The sequence below is a fragment of the Triturus cristatus genome, chromosome 5_2, assembly GCF_964204655.1.
Source record: "Triturus cristatus chromosome 5_2, aTriCri1.1, whole genome shotgun sequence".
Classification (NCBI taxonomy): domain Eukaryota; kingdom Metazoa; phylum Chordata; class Amphibia; order Caudata; family Salamandridae; genus Triturus; species Triturus cristatus.
In genome coordinates this window covers 363,896,809-363,917,333 of record NC_140588.1, presented here as the reverse complement: position 1 = coordinate 363,917,333, position 20,525 = coordinate 363,896,809, and the positions used below count along the sequence as shown (strand labels likewise).

General features: G+C 42.4%; 1 protein-coding gene across 2 annotated transcripts in view; it reads left to right on the top strand.

Annotated features, from left to right (window-relative positions):
- Positions 1 to 20,525, top strand: part of RPP40 (ribonuclease P/MRP subunit p40) — a 450,868-nt gene that overhangs the window by 17,304 nt on the left and 413,039 nt on the right. For both annotated transcript variants that reach the window (XM_085607195.1, XM_085607196.1), the window contains exon 2: positions 18,220 to 18,364. In XM_085607195.1, the coding sequence (XP_085463321.1) occupies positions 18,220 to 18,364 (145 nt within the window). The remainder of the gene's footprint in view (positions 1 to 18,219; positions 18,365 to 20,525) is intronic.

Sequence of the window (20,525 nt, the reverse complement as noted above, 5' to 3'; positions counted from 1 at the left end):
ATTTGTCACACCTCTTCAGGACCCTAGAGGATTTTTGGCTTTAGTGACAGGTTCCTCCGATGGATAAAAGGCATCTATAGCTCCCCAAGACAGTGGTGCGTGTCAATGGACTCTCGTCCCACATTTTCCTGTCCCCTGCAGCACATGACAGGGCCGCCCCTGTCTCCCACTCCTTTTTCCCTGTATATGGAGCCCCTCGACCAACACATGAGCACACCCAGATATCTCTGGTATCCAGTTTGGGAGAGAACAGCACCGCATCAGTCTTTATGCTAATAGCATGATCCTGACCATCTTGAACCATCCTGACCATCTGGAACCCACAGGTATCTTTCCCTGCCTTTGATCACAAAACTCCAGACCTTTGGTACCTTCTCTGGTTTCAAAGTCAACATGCAAAAATCAAAAATGTTGAATCTTTCTGTCTCGGCTGAAAGCATCTTACGTTCTAAATTTCCATTTGACTTGGCCTCTGACTCCATCCCCTACCTCGGGATCAAATTAGCAAATTCCTTCCCCAAAACCAATTCACATAATTACAATACATTGGGTAAGCAAATCCCGTCTGATATTTACAACTGGGAACTCCTGGGACTCTCCTTGCTGGGCAGAGTCACAGGCATTGAAATGACCATCTTACCATGCATTCTTTACCTTTTTCAAGTCCTGCCGTTGACCCCGCCTAAACATGAGCTTCGATCAATGCACGTTGGTATTAAAAGGTTTGTTTGGGGGGCGAGAAACCTCACCTCCACAAACATGTTCTATACAGTCCGATACGCGATGGAGGCCTTGCAATGCCCTGTTCTGCTGCGGTACTATCCGGCCTCACAGCTTTGTTTCTTATTAGAATGGAGCAGGCCGCTCAACAGGTAGCACTTATGTTTTATGGACCAGGCAGTGGCAGGTTCCCACATCTGGAAGCCCTGTTTCCATGAAAACATAGGGCTTCGGAACTCTACTCTTCACAGGTCACAAACTCAGTCTTCTGAGTATGAGATGCTGTGGCGACCAAAGCAGGGGTTAATGTCCTTCCCTACCCCACTGACACCTATCCTAACTAATCCAGATTTCCCTACAGGGCTTCAACCTGATCGGTTCTGACGTTGGCACGACGGCAGCTGTAAGCAGTTTTGCTGCATGTTTGACTCCAGAAGGATAATTCCCTTGGACCAACTAAAAATAGACTATGGCTTGGAGGAGGCAGACCGCATCCAATACTGCCATTGTGTGATGCAGCCCTCTGTCCAGCTTCGCGCAGAGAGACCCTTGACACCTTTCGAGAATTGATTAATATTTAAGAAACATATGACAGGTGGCTCATCACTGAGTTATATACCATTCTCAGCCAAGGAGAGACTACCACTCGCTCTGCGGGACAGAGGAGGTGGGAAGAGGAAATGGGCAGAACACTTAACAATGAGGAATGGACTTACATTTTCCATAGAGCCCGTCATACTGCACACAACATATCTAGTACAGAAACAGCATACAAAATCGTGTCTTACTGGTATCTGACTCCTGCGTGACGTGGCTTTTGGATCTGAGAATGCTGGAGGGGTTGTCGGGAGACGTGTTCGCTGCTCCACCTTCTATGGCACTGCCCCAAACTCACTTCTAGGACGAGGTCGTGTATGACATAGACAGTGAGCTCAAGACTTCGATCCCTCGATTTCCTGCATACACAATCCTTTAGCTGCCCAGTTCACTGTTGTTTCCACTCCACTCGTGTTGAGAGAAGCATATGACACTAGCTTTAAGTGTGACACGCTAGTTGATTCTTGCTTTAACAGGAAGTTGACAGGAGCCTCCAAACACAACTTGGATACACAGAATCTGGTTTATTCTGGGCATGGAAAAGTTATCTTTAACAGTGGACCAGAGACCGGACAACTATGTCATAGTGTTCTACCTTCATACGCCTCCTATTTACTGAATTCAAAGAACTGACATACCTGACCTACCTGAAAGTACTTCTGCTGTTGCCCTGACTCCCCTGTGGGCTGCTTCCTCCACCTAAACACCCTGAGCCACCTTCCCAGACGATCGCTGTCCCTTGACACAATGGATTCCTACCACTGACCACTTAACTACACCTTATGAAAGAATGGGGGGTGTGGTGAGTTTGTTCTAGCAGTTTCTTGGGTTTCCCATGGTTAAATGCCTGTGTACCACTGCCTATTTGGTTACAGCACGCTGCTGGCCCCATGGGGTTGTTGGCGTTTGTCTGTGTTAAACCTTTACTGCGGCATCAATAAAAATAATTGATCCTTTAATACATTTTAAAGTGTAAGGACCCAAAGGTTTTCTTTGGACCCAATCACTGGCCCTGCCTAACACCAGGTTTGCCAACTATCAAGGCTGCCTAGTCTTGATTCCACCTGATACCTCTTTCGTCTCCTGCTCTTCATATTCTTTTTTCTCATCTAATTTTTGCTGTCTTTTATTTTTCTCTGCTTTCTCCCTTTCACTATTCTCCTCTCCTTTTTTTCTACCTTTTCTCTTTCTTAGTCCTATCATCAAAAGTAGGTTCTAGACCACAAAAATGAGTGCCGGTGATCTCCAACTGCAACTACCTGCACAATTTAAGCACCGGGAATGGGATACCTTGATACTGTGACATGACTAGATGTATAATGGGACAGGGCAAGGGGACATTAACCCTATGACTTAGATACTGGATCATTTATACAGAAACATATGTCACACTTGTGCTCTCTCTCTCTCTCTCTCTCTCTCTCACCCTCTCACCCTCTCTCTTTCCTCTCTTCCCCATCTCCTTTTCATTGTTTGTATACATTTGTGTCTCTCTCAAAATCATTATAGGAAAACCAGTTAGTCATTTCCCATGGCAATCAAGTTACAATATACCATGTGTATCAAAAGGAGATCCTGTTATGAACAGAACACAGACCTTTGATTAATTACATTTTATGTTTCATAAGTGGGGGAACCTGAAGTGTTAATACTATGTCATTGGTGAGAAAAAAACTTTTATGATGTTAAAAGGCGAGACATATGCCCTGTTAATAGATGGCAGTCTCAATCTGTTTCGCTTACATCGCAGTCGTGTAGGAACTATGAGATCCTGTTTTACTTATTTGTTTGATCTTTTCGCAAAACCCAGAGTTTAGATAAATGACTACTTAAGTTTCAAGAGCGTGAGAACCTAAAGTGTTCGTAGAATGTTATTGGTGTGACAAATAATTTTATAAGATATTCCCCCTGGGTATTTCATCATTCAGACCAGTGATGTGAGTGGATAGCCTGTATAACCATCTTTGTTCCTTTTCATAATATATTTTACTTGTTCCAATGCAATCCAAGTTAAGTCATTTGCTGTATGCTTTACGGAAAGAAAATGATCAGCCATTTTGGAAGAATTGCGTCTGCAACGTATGGTGTTTCTATGTTCACTGATCCTTATGCTTACTTTTCTAGTAGCTTACAAACGCACAGAGCCTGCCCAGTCACACTAGGTGATTTGAGTGTGGGTCTAATGATGAAGCAAGCCACAGGTGGTACCTGTGGGTGAGGACCCCAAAAAAATATATATAACACATATCCAAGAAATGTGGTGTGGACACTAATTTACCTGGGTGTCATCGCACACTTACTTGTAATATTTACAAACAGTCATGCACATTACAATACATTAGGTAGTATAGAGGATTAATAGGGTGCACCTTCCCTTTGTGTGAATTGAATTTGATAATTTGGGAAGTTGAGGGCCCACCCGCATAAAAGCCTTCTCACTCCTCCTGGGTTTCAGACTTCTTCCTTTATTACCTATCCCTAAATCTTTGAAAAATAATTCTACCACAAAGGATTCAGAGGCTGTTTTAACTCGCTCATTCAACCCAGCCTTCACCTACTTCTGCCATCCAAATAGCTACGCTTACAAATGCATCGAGTCCACCCATTCACGTTCTGTGTCTGGGTGAGGGTCCAGTAATGAAGCAAGCCACAGGTTGTACATGTGGGTGAGATATATATATATATATATTTGACACCACTTTATAGAAGGATAGTTCTATCTGAGAAATTGTGAAGCAAGCACCGATTTACCTGGGTGCATTTTGCTCACCGGTCTTGGATACATTTAACAAACTTACTTTTCTTTGAAACTGGGTCTCCCCCTTATTTATGTTTATTGCATAACACATCAGACCATTCTGCTGAATCTGGCAGACCTTTTCTCATTACAAAATTCATGACTGTGGAATTTGACCAACACCCAAGGTAGGTCATCTCAAAACACCTTCTGTGGAATTAGTCTCCTGCCTCCTAAATGTAATTTACTAGCACCCCTGTTTGTACTCATTCCCCAGTGTTATTAACTGTGTGTGCTGCCACTCACTGCGGCCCACAAATTTCGGTTCCAGTCTGCACATGTGTGTTAGACTGGCTGGTCAGGCAGAAGAAGTTATGTGTTTTGCGTGAAGTGACCCCCCAGGCTAGCACGATAGGGTAGGGGGACAGCAAATAGACACTAAAACGATGAGGAGAAATTTCTATTGATACCTGTGTTACTGTGGAGGCATTGTAGAGGCATTGCTGGAACACAGAAGTTCTGCTGCCCTCATGGCAGAAATGCCCTTCAAACACAGGTTTTCAGGAGTGAAGAGGAGGCACACACCCCAGAGACAGTGGGGAAATAATCACACTACTCATCCCAGTCTCAAGAGACCACTGAACCTGATGGAGTTTACTTTCTCGATGGGATGGTGGTGAAATAGTGGGTAAAGTAGAGGAGCTCCAGAAATATGAAACTACTGAATATCTTCAGAATTTCTTTTTTCTGAAACAATTCCAAGGGTGATCTATAAAACTACTCCATATGATCAGGCATTTTCATCACAATACCCCAAAGGTTCCTACCTCTGAGGTTCCTGGCCAGTTAATAGATTTCAGTGCAGTGGCTTTCCGGGAAAATTTATCAAAGAGCATGTTATACCCAGTCATCCTTTCCCTCGCCACCCACAAAGTTGTTGAGGAGGTAATTGGGCAAACAATGTCTCCCACAAAGGGGGCTTCACACTAGAACTTCTCCACCACTTCTCAGTGTATTATAACAGAGTTTAGAGTGTGTTTCTCAAAGGAACCTTCTCTAGCCACCATGGGCAATAGACCCCTGGACCATGAACAAAGGGGACTCAACACAGCCAAGAACCACATTTTGTTTCTTAGCCCCACAAGCTTGGAGGATAACTTTGGACCTGCACAGTCTCTGGGCACTGCTGCCAACTAGCAACTGCAGCTCTTCTGGTAGGGCTCTGGGAACAACCTCCTTCCCAGTGCTGGTGGTTCCCAGATCTGGGGCAGCACAAGTTCCACAGCACCCAAAAGGTCCTCTGTAGCATACCACACTCAGTGCCAGCGATCTACACCCACCAGAATTCACAGACTCTTCTTGGGTGCCGGTGCACAATGGCGAGAGCCCATGTTGCCGCCTTCTTCGTGAGTCAGACCAGGTGTGCTACCACAGGGCACACCTCACTGGTCCAAGGGGAAATCTGGGGACTGGACCCACCAGCCCTAAAGGCAGTCCATTGAAAGTCCTGAGATACAGGCCAGGAACAGGCTTATCCCAGGCCTTTGTTTCAAACAGGGGAACAGGGGTTTCCTCTATTTCTAAGTCTCCTTCATAGTTCATCCTCCCTGCATGTTAGTTATAAACTGAGGTGAAGAATTCTGCCATTGATGGGAGGCTTGCTCAATATTGCCACTCAATCTCCCTAATAACCTGAACTATCTGGGGTCAGCTCACTGACTGTCCTACCTCTACACAGTATCCTTGATGATTTCCAAGGCGGTAAAAGTCTCCAGCATATGGTTACATCAGCTCTCACATGCCTCATGAGATACAAAGGAGACATAAACCTCTTCTTTGTTCTGGCTGAGAACATCATTAGATCTAGTCAAGAGAAGGCATCAGCATTTATCCTGTGAAATTCAGAGACAACCTGTTCTTTCCTCCATTACTGGAGTGGCGCCTGCTGTTCAAATGGCCTTTGATCTGTCAGTAGGCGAGCCGATTATCTCCAGCCAGCCAGTTTGGATCAAGAGGGAATTTCATTACTTAGAAACTCAGTAAAACTTACACAAGTGTGTGAAAGAAGATTGTACATCACTTTGAAAAGAGTGTGTGTAAATGGATGAAGAGCTTGTACATTACACTGGAGGAGAGAAGGATGGACATTTTGTGACATCATGCTTTTTCATGTTAATGCTGTAGAGTATCCAGTTTAGTAAAGCAGTGCAGTATAGAGAGAAGATATTAGATGTGTCTTTTTAGTGCTTTAATTTTCTGATTTGTGTATGCTATAACTTGAATTAATGCTTTCCCTCCATCAGTGCCATCTATCCCAGTTGTATACTTTGAGAGAGTCCTCATTGAATCCAGATGCAGTTCAGTATGAAGTGCATTCAGACTGTGGTCAATGCAAGTTTGTATCTAAAAGGCCACGAGGAAAGAGACAGTTGTTCCATATCATGCTGACTTCCACATTCAATTGAGTGTTCTTTTTCGTTGGACCCTTCTTCAGAGTCCGCCTATTGGAGAGGCTCATCTCCTGCTTTTACCTTCTTATCAACTCAATTCCTCTCTCCCTTCTTCTCTTGCTCATGTGCTTCACTGTCTTTTTCACTGTTTCTCTCTGTCTTTTGCCTCTGTCACTCCTCATGCTTTTTCACTTTTCTGTAGTCTTCGTTGTCCCTCTCTTTTTCTCATGTTCCTTTTGAGATCTCACCTAAGACTGTGCATGCACTGTTTGTTGCGAGGCATATTATTATTTTACTGTGTGCTTGTGGAAATGTGTAATATTTTACTTAGCATAAGCTACAGCCATTTTGGCTGTGGTGTCCATTTTATTTCCTTCATAATTCTTCCGTCCTCTGCTGCTAGTCTTTTCACTGTGCTTGTGTTATCTATTTTAGTTGACTTTCTGACTCACCTACAGCAATGTAAGTGCTTGTAGCTGCCAGTGCACCTGGCCATAGATGTTAACTGTCAACCATTTACTGCTGCCATAAGCATCTCTGCTCCCCCTCCCACTTTGCTGACCACGTAGTTATTCATCTGCCCTTGTTTGCTGATAACTGTTTCTAAAACTTGTTCTTCCTATTTCTGTTCACATGCTTACAGTGCAGAAAACCGGTATAAAACAGCCGCAGTTTGTGAATTCAGTGTACTACCTCCTTGCAACACTTGAGAGTGCTGTGTGGATGTGGTCCCACTCATGAGTGATTAATAAACTTATTTATTCCAACAGTGCTGATCTCTATTTTGTTAGTCCATGGACCCATGGACAAAAGGGTGACCCTGCACCAGTGTACCCCATGAAAAGTACATTTCCACAGTTGGCGCCCCACGTCGGGCCCATTGGAGACGCGGCCGTCCGAAGGAGTGGTCTTGACGGAGGATCAAAATCTTACTGAGGAAGCACACTGCACGAGGAGACCTTTTGTCTTTTGCATGCCTACGTGACTTTTCCGGTTTTCTGGATTTGAACCTCTAGGTTAGTGGTTCCCAAACTTTTCACCCCTGAGGACCCCCATTGAGTCACTGCTGGAAGCCGGGGACCCCCAAGCAATTTGTAGGATTTAAATGTCAAACATTAAAACTGTAATTCGAAAAAAATAAACACACGTGTGCACATCAAACAAAAACTAGACTTGAATTACTAAAGATTTTAGTATTTTTATATTAAAAATATTTGCAAAAATAAAAAAATCTTAATGAGAAGAATGGTGCTGCATCTAGCGACTAACTTTTCATTGTTTGGTTTTATTTCTGCTTGAAGCTGCTGCTCCTGCCAAGGCTGGACTGGAAACCTAACGTTGCTCTGGCAAATGTTGTCAGAACAGTCCCTGTACAGTGCACACAAAGTGCTGCGAGTGAGCCTGACCACTACAAAGGGGGCTTAAAGGGGCTCTCCCCATAAAAAATTTGGGGGAAAATGGTGCATTTTACAAGACATTTGACATTTTATATTGAATTGTATTAGCTTTTAAAGCATAGTAAATAATGACCTTACTATGCACCAGGATACAACAATCTTTTGTCAATCTTCAATGATTGACAATTTTCAATGATTGACAATCTTCAATGATTCCCTCAATGCTACCCTCCGACAGTGCCTCTCTTCTCGCCATAGCACATGTATTTAATTTATTTTATAGCACCTCTCATACCACTGTAGGGTGTCAGAGCACTTAACATCACACACATACAGAGACTTAGTTTCGCTCCCTCCATCTACCCCCCTAGTCCCGCTCCGCTACGACCTCGGGAGACACCCAATAAATGAAGTGGCGAGGCTGCGTCCCCTGCTGTACTGGACCCGGCTTAGGAGGTCCCCGACCTAAGCCATTACGCCTCTGGCCTAAATTAACTGATAAGCCTGGGTGCAGGTCACAAGGTCGGCTGGGTGTCCAACCTCAAAAACTTAGTTGGTGCAATTGGTTTGGACCAGGCCTGGGAGAGTCAGATGCCCCCGCCCAAACCTTTAGTGAAAAGGCTTTACTGGGACTGGATTTCTGCTATGGCCAACAAAAACCAGAATGGTATTCTGTCTGAGAGATTTTTGGATGCTAAGCATACCCCAAGACTGGAACCCTTCCTTGACCCCATCGAGTCCCCGGGGGATAGGGTCCTCTACCTTAAATTCAGGTATGGCACACTTCCTCTCCGAGATTTTCAGAAAGGTTGGAGCGACCAGATGGGAAACAAGGGCTGTCCGGGCTGTGCTTGCCCTACGGAATCCTTAGCACGGTTCATCTTTGCTTGTAGGGCATACAGCCAAGTGAGGTCTAGGTGGCTAAAACCAGTTTGTATTAATTTGGGCTGCTCATCCCATAGGGTGGCTTTACGCATTTTAACCTATGAGACACTAATTCCAAGTGTAACCTGTGGCATAGCAAAGTTTTTAGGACATGCATGGAGGATAAGGCAAAAGCTTGCCAAATGAAAAATAGTTAATAAGCCGTTGTGGGCATTGGTTATTTCGAGCTCACTTGATATGGACGGGCTTTAATTATACTGTTATTTGGATTTATGTATTATTTCGCCTTGTACATCATATCCCCCACCGAATTGTTAGCAAGTCTGTATTGGGGACTGAGGACTTAGCCCTTTATTCGAAAAAAACAAACAAAAAAAAAAATGATCTCTAATGTAATCTTTACAGTGTTCTTGTCTTTTAACCTGTTTTATACTTTTATGATGTTTTTTTTTTTACATCGAATAAAGTTATTCAACACACACATACAGAGACAATGAATCATACATGTGTAGATCAGTTAATAGAAAATGTTACATACGGCTAAGGGGACTACAAGGTGTAGGATTCGCATGTCATCCATACTGGTAGGCGTATTTTTAAGAGTGCTTGTTCTGGAGAAACACAAACTCGGGATTCAGAACATAACACAGGGGTTAGCGTTGACTTTAATAATAAGGATTTTTTTCTACCCAAACAAACCTTTTTAGCAGCATCGAGATCATGAAAGACTGGGAAAAAGCATAACTTGTACCATGCAGTTTGCATGCAGCTCTTTGACGTCAGTTTATAGCACACTGTGCTAGATTATGATTGGAACTTGTGAACTGCACAATAACAAAATAATCTTCGTGGCAAAAGCAGGAACCCACTGAGCTATGCACAAAACAAAATACTGTTTTTGTAATGCATGGTAGACATTGTTTGCAGCAGGCATTTTAAACATCTAGACTTCCTTAGATGAGTCAAAGCTACCACTGGACAAAACCCCCATCTCTCTCAAGCATGTAGATTAATCACTGAAGTTATGACACTTTTATTGCTGCCCAAATACTGCTCATTATACAAGGAACTTTGCAGTGCTTTTAAAACTGCTGTCTGCGGACCCCCTGGGAATGTGTCACGGACCCCTTGGGCCCCCGGACCCCAGTTGGGGAACCACTGCTCTAGGTGGTAGCCTGTCTCAACTGGGGTTTTCTTTGGTGCAATTTTGAAGTGACCATTAGGTCGACCAAGAGATCGACAGCTGGGAGTTGGAGACTTCTGTTTGATAAGGTCACTGAAGCGGCACTCTTGATTTGTTTGGCCTGGGCTTTTTGTTTAGATTTGTTATTCAATCTTTGCAAAGTTTGAAGACCGGTAATGTGGAGATTTTTCTCCTTTTGAAATATTTGTTTGGAGTAGTAATATTTTACACATATTGGTAAAGCATGCCTATTCTCAGCACACTCCGTAGGTGGTGTTGCTGCTCTGGTGGTACCAAAGTAAACTTGGAAAAAAGTTAGCCGACTCCCCCAGAAGGGACACCTAATAGAGACATGTATGTCAAATATGGTATTTCTTCCATGATGTACGGTACACTGTGGAACAAATACACAAAGAAAGATTCTGATCTGCAATGGCCAGTGAATGGGTCATTCGATTCTAAAAAGGTTCAATATGTAGAGCAGTGTTTATTTAAAAGAAAAAGTAGACAGGATATGTTTGATTGTGTGCGTATGTGGGAGAAAGAAGTATGAGAGAGAGTGAAGAGAGCAGAAGCTATAAAAAAATACAACGTAAAACATTATATCAAAAAGCGCTAGAATTAAAAAATAAAGACAATAGAAAAAGAAGATAGGGAACGTCGATTAGAGGTAAATGGCCAGTATCCTATTAGGCGCTCTCTCTATTCCCTACTTGATACGTCTAAGGATGATTGCATCCTATTAGATCGCCCCCCACACCCGTATAAATTTCCCACTCCAAGTGCCCCTGATGAGGCTTCTGACAACGAGCATTTGTCTTCAGATGACAAAGAACAAGATAAGCGACAGACTCGCTCTACTTTGACTAAAGCAGAAAAAGATTAATTAAAAACCGCTGCTAGAGAGGAGGCTCGTCGGCCTCATACTGCATCTGTCATCGTAGCTATGGTTCAACAGTGGCAAAATATGGAGCAATTTTATTTTGAAGAAAAATTTGCTTGGGAGGTAATATTTGATTATAGACGAATTTCTCAGGAACTAGAGCCAGCTGATATAAATACTGATTATAAACGAATAACAGAGGGAACTTTACCTTTTTTGGCCTTTTATCTGATATGATTAGGCAAGTGGTTAAGATACGAGACGCAACATTACGTTTACGAAAGGAGCAAGAATTAGCTAGAAATCAGAGAGGTATAGAAGCAGTTCAAACTCAAGCACAGGTCGTAGATGCTCCGGTGGAAGAGGTTGCACCCAGTAGTTACTGTGAAACCTATGCATGAAGCTGCACCCATGTATGTTCCTCTGAAGGGTGCGGGAACCAATGATGATAAAACTTCGGATGATGCAAAGGGATATTTTATATATAATTGGGTTTATACTCCTTGGAATAGAGCTGACGTGATGGCTCTTAAAGCTGCTTTGCCCGTCCCCTGGAAAAATCCTGCCACCTTCTATGAGGAGGTGGAAGATGCCATTAGCTTCTGCACTATGACCTTGCCAGATATTGATATGTTCTTCGGGCTTATTTTGCCTCCTGATATGTGGAGAACGATAAGTAAAATAGATGACAATGTAGCATATGGTGATACCTGGAAACATCTAGAACAAATAGATGCGGAAAGGGAGCCTGCGCAGAAACCTCAGAAGGAGATATTAGATCTTCCTAAAGCTATTGTGACTAAGTTAAAGACTCTCATACCCCTTAAGAAAATAGATTGGACTACGTTAGCGTCCTGTAAACAGAAAACTGATGAGTCAGTTTCTGATTTCTTTTCAAGATTTGAGGAGACATTCCATGATTTTAGTGGTCAGTCATTGGCCGATGATACGGGTAAGCATTTGTTTGTTGACAAATATGTCGCTAATATGTTACCAGAAATAGCTAGTCGCTTAAAGGCCAGCGAGAGTTCTTGGACCAAGTCTTCCCCAGTTTCCCTTTTAACTATGGTCCAATATTATGAACGACAGGAACAGGGAAGCGACAGGCAGGGAGGATAAGAAGGTTGAAGAATTAAAGACAAAAGTTATGTTGGCTCAAGAATATGGTCCACCCTTTAGGGGAAGTGGAAGAGGCGGACATGCAATGTATACACCTGAGGTGCCCCTTCTCCCTTGAGCAAATTTGTCCCTTGATCAGTGTGCTTATTGTAAAGAGACTGGGCATTGGTGTTCTGAGTGCCGTCTTTTGCGAGGTCAGCAGTTCCAATGGGGAAGGGGTAGTATGAGAGGATGCCCAGGGAATTCAGGAAACAGGGGAGGTACAGGAGCTCGTCCCAGGTTTGAGGCAGATGAACAAGGACCAAATGATTCTAATACTTTTGATAGATGAAATCAATACCAAATGTCTGAATATTCTGCTGATGCCCTTGCAGATTTCGATTATGCTTAGGGATGCCTAGGATGGGGTAAGGAACCGGTTGAGGTGCCAGTAGATCAAATGGGTCCTTATGTTGACGCAAACGTCTTGGGATCTACTGATCGGTTTCTGGTTGATACAGTGGCTACCCGTAGTGCTCTGTCTAAACAATTGTTCCTAGTGCTCCCCTGTGCTCCACAATGATAACATCGATAGGATTCGATGGGACACCTACACCTAGCCCGCTTTCACAGCCACTTGAATTCAGACTTGATAAATTCACTGCAGCATTTCCATTTTTGCTTCCCCCTACCATACCAGACAACATTGTGGGTATCGATATGCTTAAATATTTTCGTGCCACAATATGTTGTTCTCCGGCAGGTGTGCGTGTTATTTTAAATGACAATTATCCAATGGTTGAGAGATCTTGTCTTATCAATGAGGATACCGCTCTGGCGTCCTTACCTAGTGTGAAGAAGGAACACTGCTATTGTTATAATTTCTTGCCTCCCATCATCACTAAGTCTTGCGAAAGAACTTGCAATATTGTAGACAGCAGGTTACCTATTTAGGTCTCCTCCTGTCTAAGGAGGGACGTGCACTCACACCAGACCGCATTCAGACCATTCTAGACACTCCTGTACCCCGCACTCAGAAGGATGTTCATGCACTGATTGGCCTAACTTCTTTTGGTAGGTAGTTTTTCGCACATTATTCAACCTTTGTTGGCCCTTTTGACTAAAGACACTCCGATGCCCCTCCCATGTTCTGCTGAGTGCCAGAGAGCCTTCCAACAGTTACGCCACGCCCTTTGTTCTGCACCAGTATTAGGTACCCCAGACATGTTGATGAGTGACTATTTGTCCCAGTTAACTGACAGCTTGTCTTCTATTTATCAGCAGGTACGGGAAGCTCTTCCTTCGTGAGCCCTGCTGTGCTGACCGATCATTGTGACATTTTGGTCACCAAAAAAGGAGGAGCTGTGGCACCTGAAAGACCTGAGGAAGTCTTCCAGGACCACACGATCCCTGGTACATCTAGATATCTGCTTCGATCCAGGAAGAAAGACATTTCATCGCAGAAAGAGACTGTTTGAGCCACTGTCCTGGGTGGTTAAAGACTGACTACAAAGGGGGGTAGCCTATTAGTGACTACTCGTCTCAACATTAGTGAAGAAACCAATGCCTGCCCAGGACCTTAGGGCATCATCTATTTTGTTGTTTGCCAATGAAAATGAGCTCGCCTAAGATAAAGGAGATCGCTGCGACAACGTGCAATGGCTGTACAATCTGCATCCTTGGTCTGACTTTGACTGCTGCCATCATCGCTACTTTAATGTGGGTAGTGGAGGAAGTAATGCCTGGAGCCTCCTTACCTAACATTACTGTTACATCACTTGCTGCCATCATTTTGATTTGCCGCAACATGAACAGGGATACCGGCAAAATCTGAGAAACAATTAATTTCTTCAAATGTTACATCAGACACACCAGCTAAGCAATGCTACTAACTGTTGGGTTTGTGGCTAGATTCCTCCTCATCAGAAAATAAAAGGAATCCCGTTGCCACCGCTGCCATTCTCTCACAATGGATCATGCCCAGCTTGGTTCAAACTTCTATATGCCCACAATGAACAAAGTCTGTTACCCCAACGAAGATGGAGACCCACAAGCAAAAGGGACTGGTTTAGAAATGGAAGAGTATAGTAAAGGAAGTATAGCAACAAACTATGTATATCCAAATTCTAGGTCGGCTAAAGGAAATGGATCCCTTGTTATCTCTGTTGCCATGACCACTGGCTGTCTTTGTGTACAAAGTACAGGCAATGTGCCAGTGGGCCACAGTAACTGTACTACAGTGTTGCATATGTCTACGAGAGGCCGAAGCAGCTTCCTTGCATCACGTCACGATTATTTTGTTTGTGGAACTAAGGCAAACTACTTGCTACATCCAGGCTGGTCTTGTACCTGTTACATAGCCTTCTTTCTACCACCTGTGTTTTTAGCTCCCCCAACCTACCATCAAGATTTGTAATTGTTCGATCACCATGCTGGTAGTAGAGGAACACGTGAAATCGATGTCTCTGTAGTCGACCAGACATAGACCACATGGGAACAATATAGACTTTAACAGAGGATTCTTCTTCTTTGTTGGCCCAGTACAGAATAGTAAGCTGGTCTGTCGCCTCACTCGTACAATGGATGCAGTGATCAATCAAACAACTGCAGTCTTAGGGAACTTGACAGAAGAACTAGCATCGATCCACATGGTTGCTTTGCAGAACAGATTTGTTCCAGATGTTATTCTGGCTGATCGAGGTGGAGCATGCTGTATAATCGGATCCAGCTGTTATGTCTTCACATCAGACAATTCACCTTCTGTATATGCAGTCATCTCCAAACTACACAAAATAGCTACTGAGATACAGCAAAACTCAGGAACATGAACTTGGGCTGGATGGTTCTGGAACATAATTTCTGTATGGGGTCTAAAATATCATCGGCCTTATTCATAATTACTGCAATTCTCTTCTCTTGTTTATGTATCCAGCGCGGGCCAATGCTTTGTTCCCTCTGTATTTCCACTTGTACTACTTGTCTACCATCTAAAACGAATGTCCAAAATGTAAAGGCCCGTTTAGCAATAGACCGAGAAGTCAGCGATATGATGCTGATTGATATACATGATGTTTATCGTACCCCTTTTAAAGCATAAGAAAATGTCTTAGTTTATGCTAAAAGGGTCGTCTGTGGAAATGTGTAATATTTTACTTAGCATAAGCTACATCCATTTTGGCTGTGGTGTTCATTTTGTTTCCTTCGTAATTCTCCCGTCCTCTGCTGCTCGTCTTTTCACTGTGCTTGTGTTAACTATTTTAGTTGACTTCCTGACTCAGCTAAAGCAATGTACGTACTTGTAGCTGCCAGTGCACCTGGTCATAGATGTTAACTGTCAACCATTTACTGCTGCCATAAGCATGTCTGCTCCCACTCCAACTTTGCTGCCCACGTAGTTATTCATCTGCCCTTGTTTGCTGATAACTATTTCTAAAACTTGTTCTTCCTATTTCTGTTCACATGCTTACAGTGCAGAAAACCGGTATAAAAGGGACCCAGTTTGTGAATTCAGTGTACTACCTCCTTGCAGCACTTGAGAGTGCTGTGTGGATGTGGTCCCACTCATGAATGATTAATAAACTTGTTATTTATTCCAACTCCAGTGCTGATTTCTATTTTGTTGGTCTCTGGACCCATGGACTAAAGGGTGACCCTGCACCAGTGTACCCCTAAAAAGGTACATTTCCACATGCTTATTGTTACTATTGGTTGGCTTCATAGACACCATTTTTTTTCTTCCAATTCTGTTAGCTGTGTAGGATTTCCTTTATCTTCTTGTGTTTGTCTCTCCCCACGAGCATGGGTGCATTACTATGTCCTTCACTGCTTGCTTTTTCAGGTGCTCCACGTTGCTATCTTTCACCTGTTTGATCCTCCCAACTGTGCCCCGTGTTGCTTCCCTCATCCATGCCCCCTGTTTTGCTTCTGTCCCCATCCGTGCTCCCAGTTTTTTGCTTCAACGCCCACCCATGTCCCACTGTTGCTTTTGCTTTCACCCAGGCTCCCTGTGCTACTTTCCCCACCCTTTTTAATAACTTTCAATTTGCGTCCACCTCCCCAGCACTACCCGTTTGGCTTCCCCAACCGGCTTTATTAACCTGCCCCCAGTTTCACCCCCTGTGTTTCTTCTGTCCCTCATTCCCATGTTTCTTCCAGTCCCCACCCACGTTACTCCATGTTGCTTCCCCCACCACTTAAAAAAATAAATTAAAACATTCTTCTCCCCCCTCCCCCCTTGCTTTTAGTTATCAATCCCACTTGGATCAGTAACTAAAACAGAAAAAGAAGCATGTATCTATAGTTTGTGTTTTTTTTTTTTATTCTTAGCCATGCGGCACAGCTACAGTTGGATAGAATTAAGCTCTATTCCGAAGAAGAAATCCTATTTTGGAGCCCAGAAACTAATTTGTGAAATGTTCTTGCTCAGATTTTAGGAGGCTATAAAGTCAATAAATCTTAGACAGAAATATTTCTATGTAATTGCCTTCCGGAAAATATTACCTGATCTTCAAGTGTGTTTTCATGTTTGGCCAAAGTGTTATCTGGTGGTCAAATTTTCAGGTATTATAGAGGGACTTTATTATCTAAATTACAAGCCTCTTTTAAGGCAAGTGAAAACATTATTATTAAAATGGGAGCCTCTGCCTCTTTATTTTAAGTAGAATAGCCTTAATATAAATAACAATTCTTTCCCTATTCAACTTTTTTGTAATTATAATTAACATTTAAAAAAAATGGAATCTATGATTTTACCTTTCCTGTAGCAAGACTCTAGTCCTTGATGGTCAGTAAGCAATTTATATTGATGTGTTATCGAAGGAGGATTAGTGCTTCTTCGTAGGAACACCTATTATCAAGCACGTTTTGCATAATACTAATTTGCAGTTGAGGGTGTAATTTTTTCATGTTCATTATGATAATGGAATAATGAACATGATACTAAGAGAGAACAATGTCAAAGATATTCTTGGATTAATATAATTCCTTTCCAAAAATGTGGAATAGGTCATTACAATGATGTTTTTAAAAGGAAAGGTCAGTTTTATAACCTGTTTAATTCACTACAGTAATAGAACAATATGAATTGAATCGAGCTATGTTCTATCTAGTATGTATTGTAAAATGGAGATTAAATTGCTTACAAAATGATTAGATACTTTTGACCAATGATAAATTAAAAACTTGGATGGATATTTAAAAATCTGTTGCCATGGGAACTCACTGGATACAGTGGTCATATGTTACATACGTTGCTCTGAAAAATGCTATCCAAGCCTGAGTTACAAGGATAAGGTTTTGGTTAATTATTTACTCAAGCACCCAGCAGCAAGAAACCTAGGGGATTGGAAAATATATCTCATGCATATTAATCAAATAGGTACATTTCTAAAAATCTCTAGCAAATGGGTAAAACGGAAATATATGATTTTATACCCTGGAGTTTGGAATAAAATCGATTAGATACATTTTGCTACTTAGGGGGTGCCAGTTTTTGGAAATTTGCAATTTCTTGTTAAATGGTAGATCTATCGAACCCCACAGTTTTAAAATAGGATTAATGCAGAGTCCTCTTGCAATTATTTTAGATGTGAATATACAGATGTAGCAACTGTTCTCATATTATATGGGTGTGTTCTAGATAAGGTAATTTTGGTCTTCAATACTTCAATATCTAGTATCTCAATTACTGATTCAAATTCTGGGCATCACTAGTCTAGCGTTGCTGATTTATTACCCAGTGAAGGGGAAAGTGATTAGCTATCAAAAACTAAATTGTATCTCTATTTTGGTTGTGCGGTCACTATTCCTGCAAAAATGAAGGATTAAATGAATCCCTTCTTTTTCAGACTGTCTTAGAAAAATGTATGCCGTCATACAGCACAAGACTGTATTTGCTTTTCAGTCTGGTACAAGTTCAATATTCTTTAAGCTCTGCGATCAATTTGTGTCTATGACTGAATAACATCAAACACCTGTTTCACTACTGCACTTTGTGTATGAACTATCTCCTGTTTAAACTGTGTTTAACATTTATTTATTTAACAAGTGCATCATATTTCATGTTTTATCATGAATCTCTATGCAGTATATTTAATATTCAATATGGTTATGTGTTATGATGATTTATGATATTGTCTAATCTACCACAGGATAATAAATGAAAGGCTGTGTTTTTTTTTGTTAAAGAATTCCATATTCATGAGCCATTTTTGTGCAGGTAACTTTCACCTTTAAACATAAACAGTAAAATCCCATTTACTTGTCAACAGGTATCATTTTTGATTCCAGAATGTGGGTCTCTTCCTGAAGGTCTTAAGGACACCATTAACAACATGGGAAAGTTTTACCTTGTTAAGAATTTATCACTCCATGAACTTGCCACTGTGGAATTCATCAACACTTTTGTAAAGAAAGGTAAATATGCTGGTAAATAAATGCATGATGTGCTTGAAGTCCTCTGTGCAAACATATACCTTTGTGTCTCTGTGATTACAGACTAGAATTGATGTGCTATTTGTATTTACTTTATGATGCTTTAAGAAAAAAACAAGCACAAACAAACCCGCACCCCTTTCTGCATGGACGTTCATAATTGAGCCCAAATGCTACTTGTCACACACTGTTTGGTGGGACAAAGGGCAAGGAGGGGCTACTGGGCCTTAACTAAAGGGGCGGGGCATTTTGCCTCTGATTTCACAGAATTCATCCAAATATGGCTGTCCAAAACTGGGCCAGATACAACCCCCTCAGCATTAGACTCTCAGTGGTAGCATGGCGAGCAGTCATAGGCTTGTGTGCAGGTACTCAAGCTCTGGACTCATTCAACAGCGCATTCGCTGATTGCCTACCACAGTGCTTTATCCTCAAGAAGAAAAGTTCTTTAAAACAAACTAGAACTAAATACTACACATACTATTAGCAAGATGGGCACTGGGTCTGACTGTGCCTCTACCTGCCACTTTTTCCAGGTGCTCCCCAGGGACAAAGTGATAGTGTTATTCGTCTCAGGTACATTTTACCCCTGTTATACTCAAAGTGCACTCAGCCTCTCACAATTTAAGTTTTGTTCTTACCAAATAAGACCTGGATGCTTAGTTTGTGTTGCCTCCAGCATAGCCAGGTGTCTTTCTGACTCCATCTCCATGATGCCTCTCCGTTGCTTCTGGTGCACATTTGAACCTCTGAAAAGGTGGGCAGATGTTCTGTGTTCTTGGTGGGCCCTCATGGCCAACTTCGAAGTAACCACGCGTAGGCCAACTTCAGGGGCAGCACCACTACTCAGAGTCCCTACTTCTCCCGGTAAGGTGGTTGAGGCCATGCCGCGCTTTTCTCTTGGGAACAAGGATATATTTATGCTGCAGTCTTCTTCTGATCCCAAAGACCCAGGTCAAGCCACAATCTCTGTAATCATTCTAGTCACAGTAGTGCAGGTGAAGCCTCGTTTTTCACAACTCCAGCTTTAACAGCAAAGGGAGAGTCCTGATACCTGGTCACACCCGGAGTACCTAAAGTGCTGTTCTCTGTTGTTCACATCTAGATGACCTCATCAACACTGTGGTCAAGCTGCACCTGTCCCCTCTCGAACTGTAACTTCTAGGTACTTCAGTTCAGGTGAACAGCTTCTATAGCAAGGTATAGCCTATGGGGATGTCCCCTGTGATTGGTTTGTTGTCAGGCATACAACAGATCTGATATCACATCAGTACTCTGAGTACTCTGTGGAGCCCTCACTTCTTTGGTCATAGAGAACTTGGAACCGACAGAACATGTGAGTCATTGGAACACATTTTTATAGAGCCAAAGCAGACCGGATATGAGGAGCCACTGTCTGCACTTTCAAAACTTGTTTGCAATGGTTTTTATGGCAAGACCTAGAGGCCAACATTATGCAATTTCCTTTATTGCCACTTTTCACAGCAGCCCCTTTAATGAACTTAGAGAACAATACAAAATTCTAAACCAATAAAAGGTCAGAAGCCCCAACCCTATTCCTTCTTTTTTTGCTACTGCTCCTTGCAGATAAGTACTGTTTGAGTGTTGTGAGCAAGACAGTTGTTCTGGGAATACGTTATACTGTTTATGCTGTTTAAGAATTCAGCTTAAAATCTATATTTTGATAACTAGTTATTAATTAAATTCTTTTGTTAGCTGATGTGGTAAGTTGGCTGCAGTTTGCCTTAATTGTGCGGTTTTATAGTTTTCAAGGGTTCATAGGAAGAAAATCGTGTATTGGAATCTTGTAAACTTTAGATCAAACTAAAATAAGAGCGCCAAACCTGATTGAGCCACTGAACTTGAGAGCAGGTCTTCCGGTGCGAGCACAGCTGGGGGCCTCCGAAGCGGCAAGTCTTAAAATCATTCGCTCGAGTGGGGTGCTTAAAGTACTCTTGTACAGGGATTGTTGACGCACCAAAGAGCGACGGCTCTCGGGTTCATTGATGATAATGAAGTTAGTCTGCTCTATGTACCAAGGAGCGACTGCTCTGAGACGCATAGGTTGAAATTGAAGAAAGAATACTGCTTTGATGCGTGCGCTCGTTTGCGTATTGCGTCATAGCCTGGTGACAATTCTAGG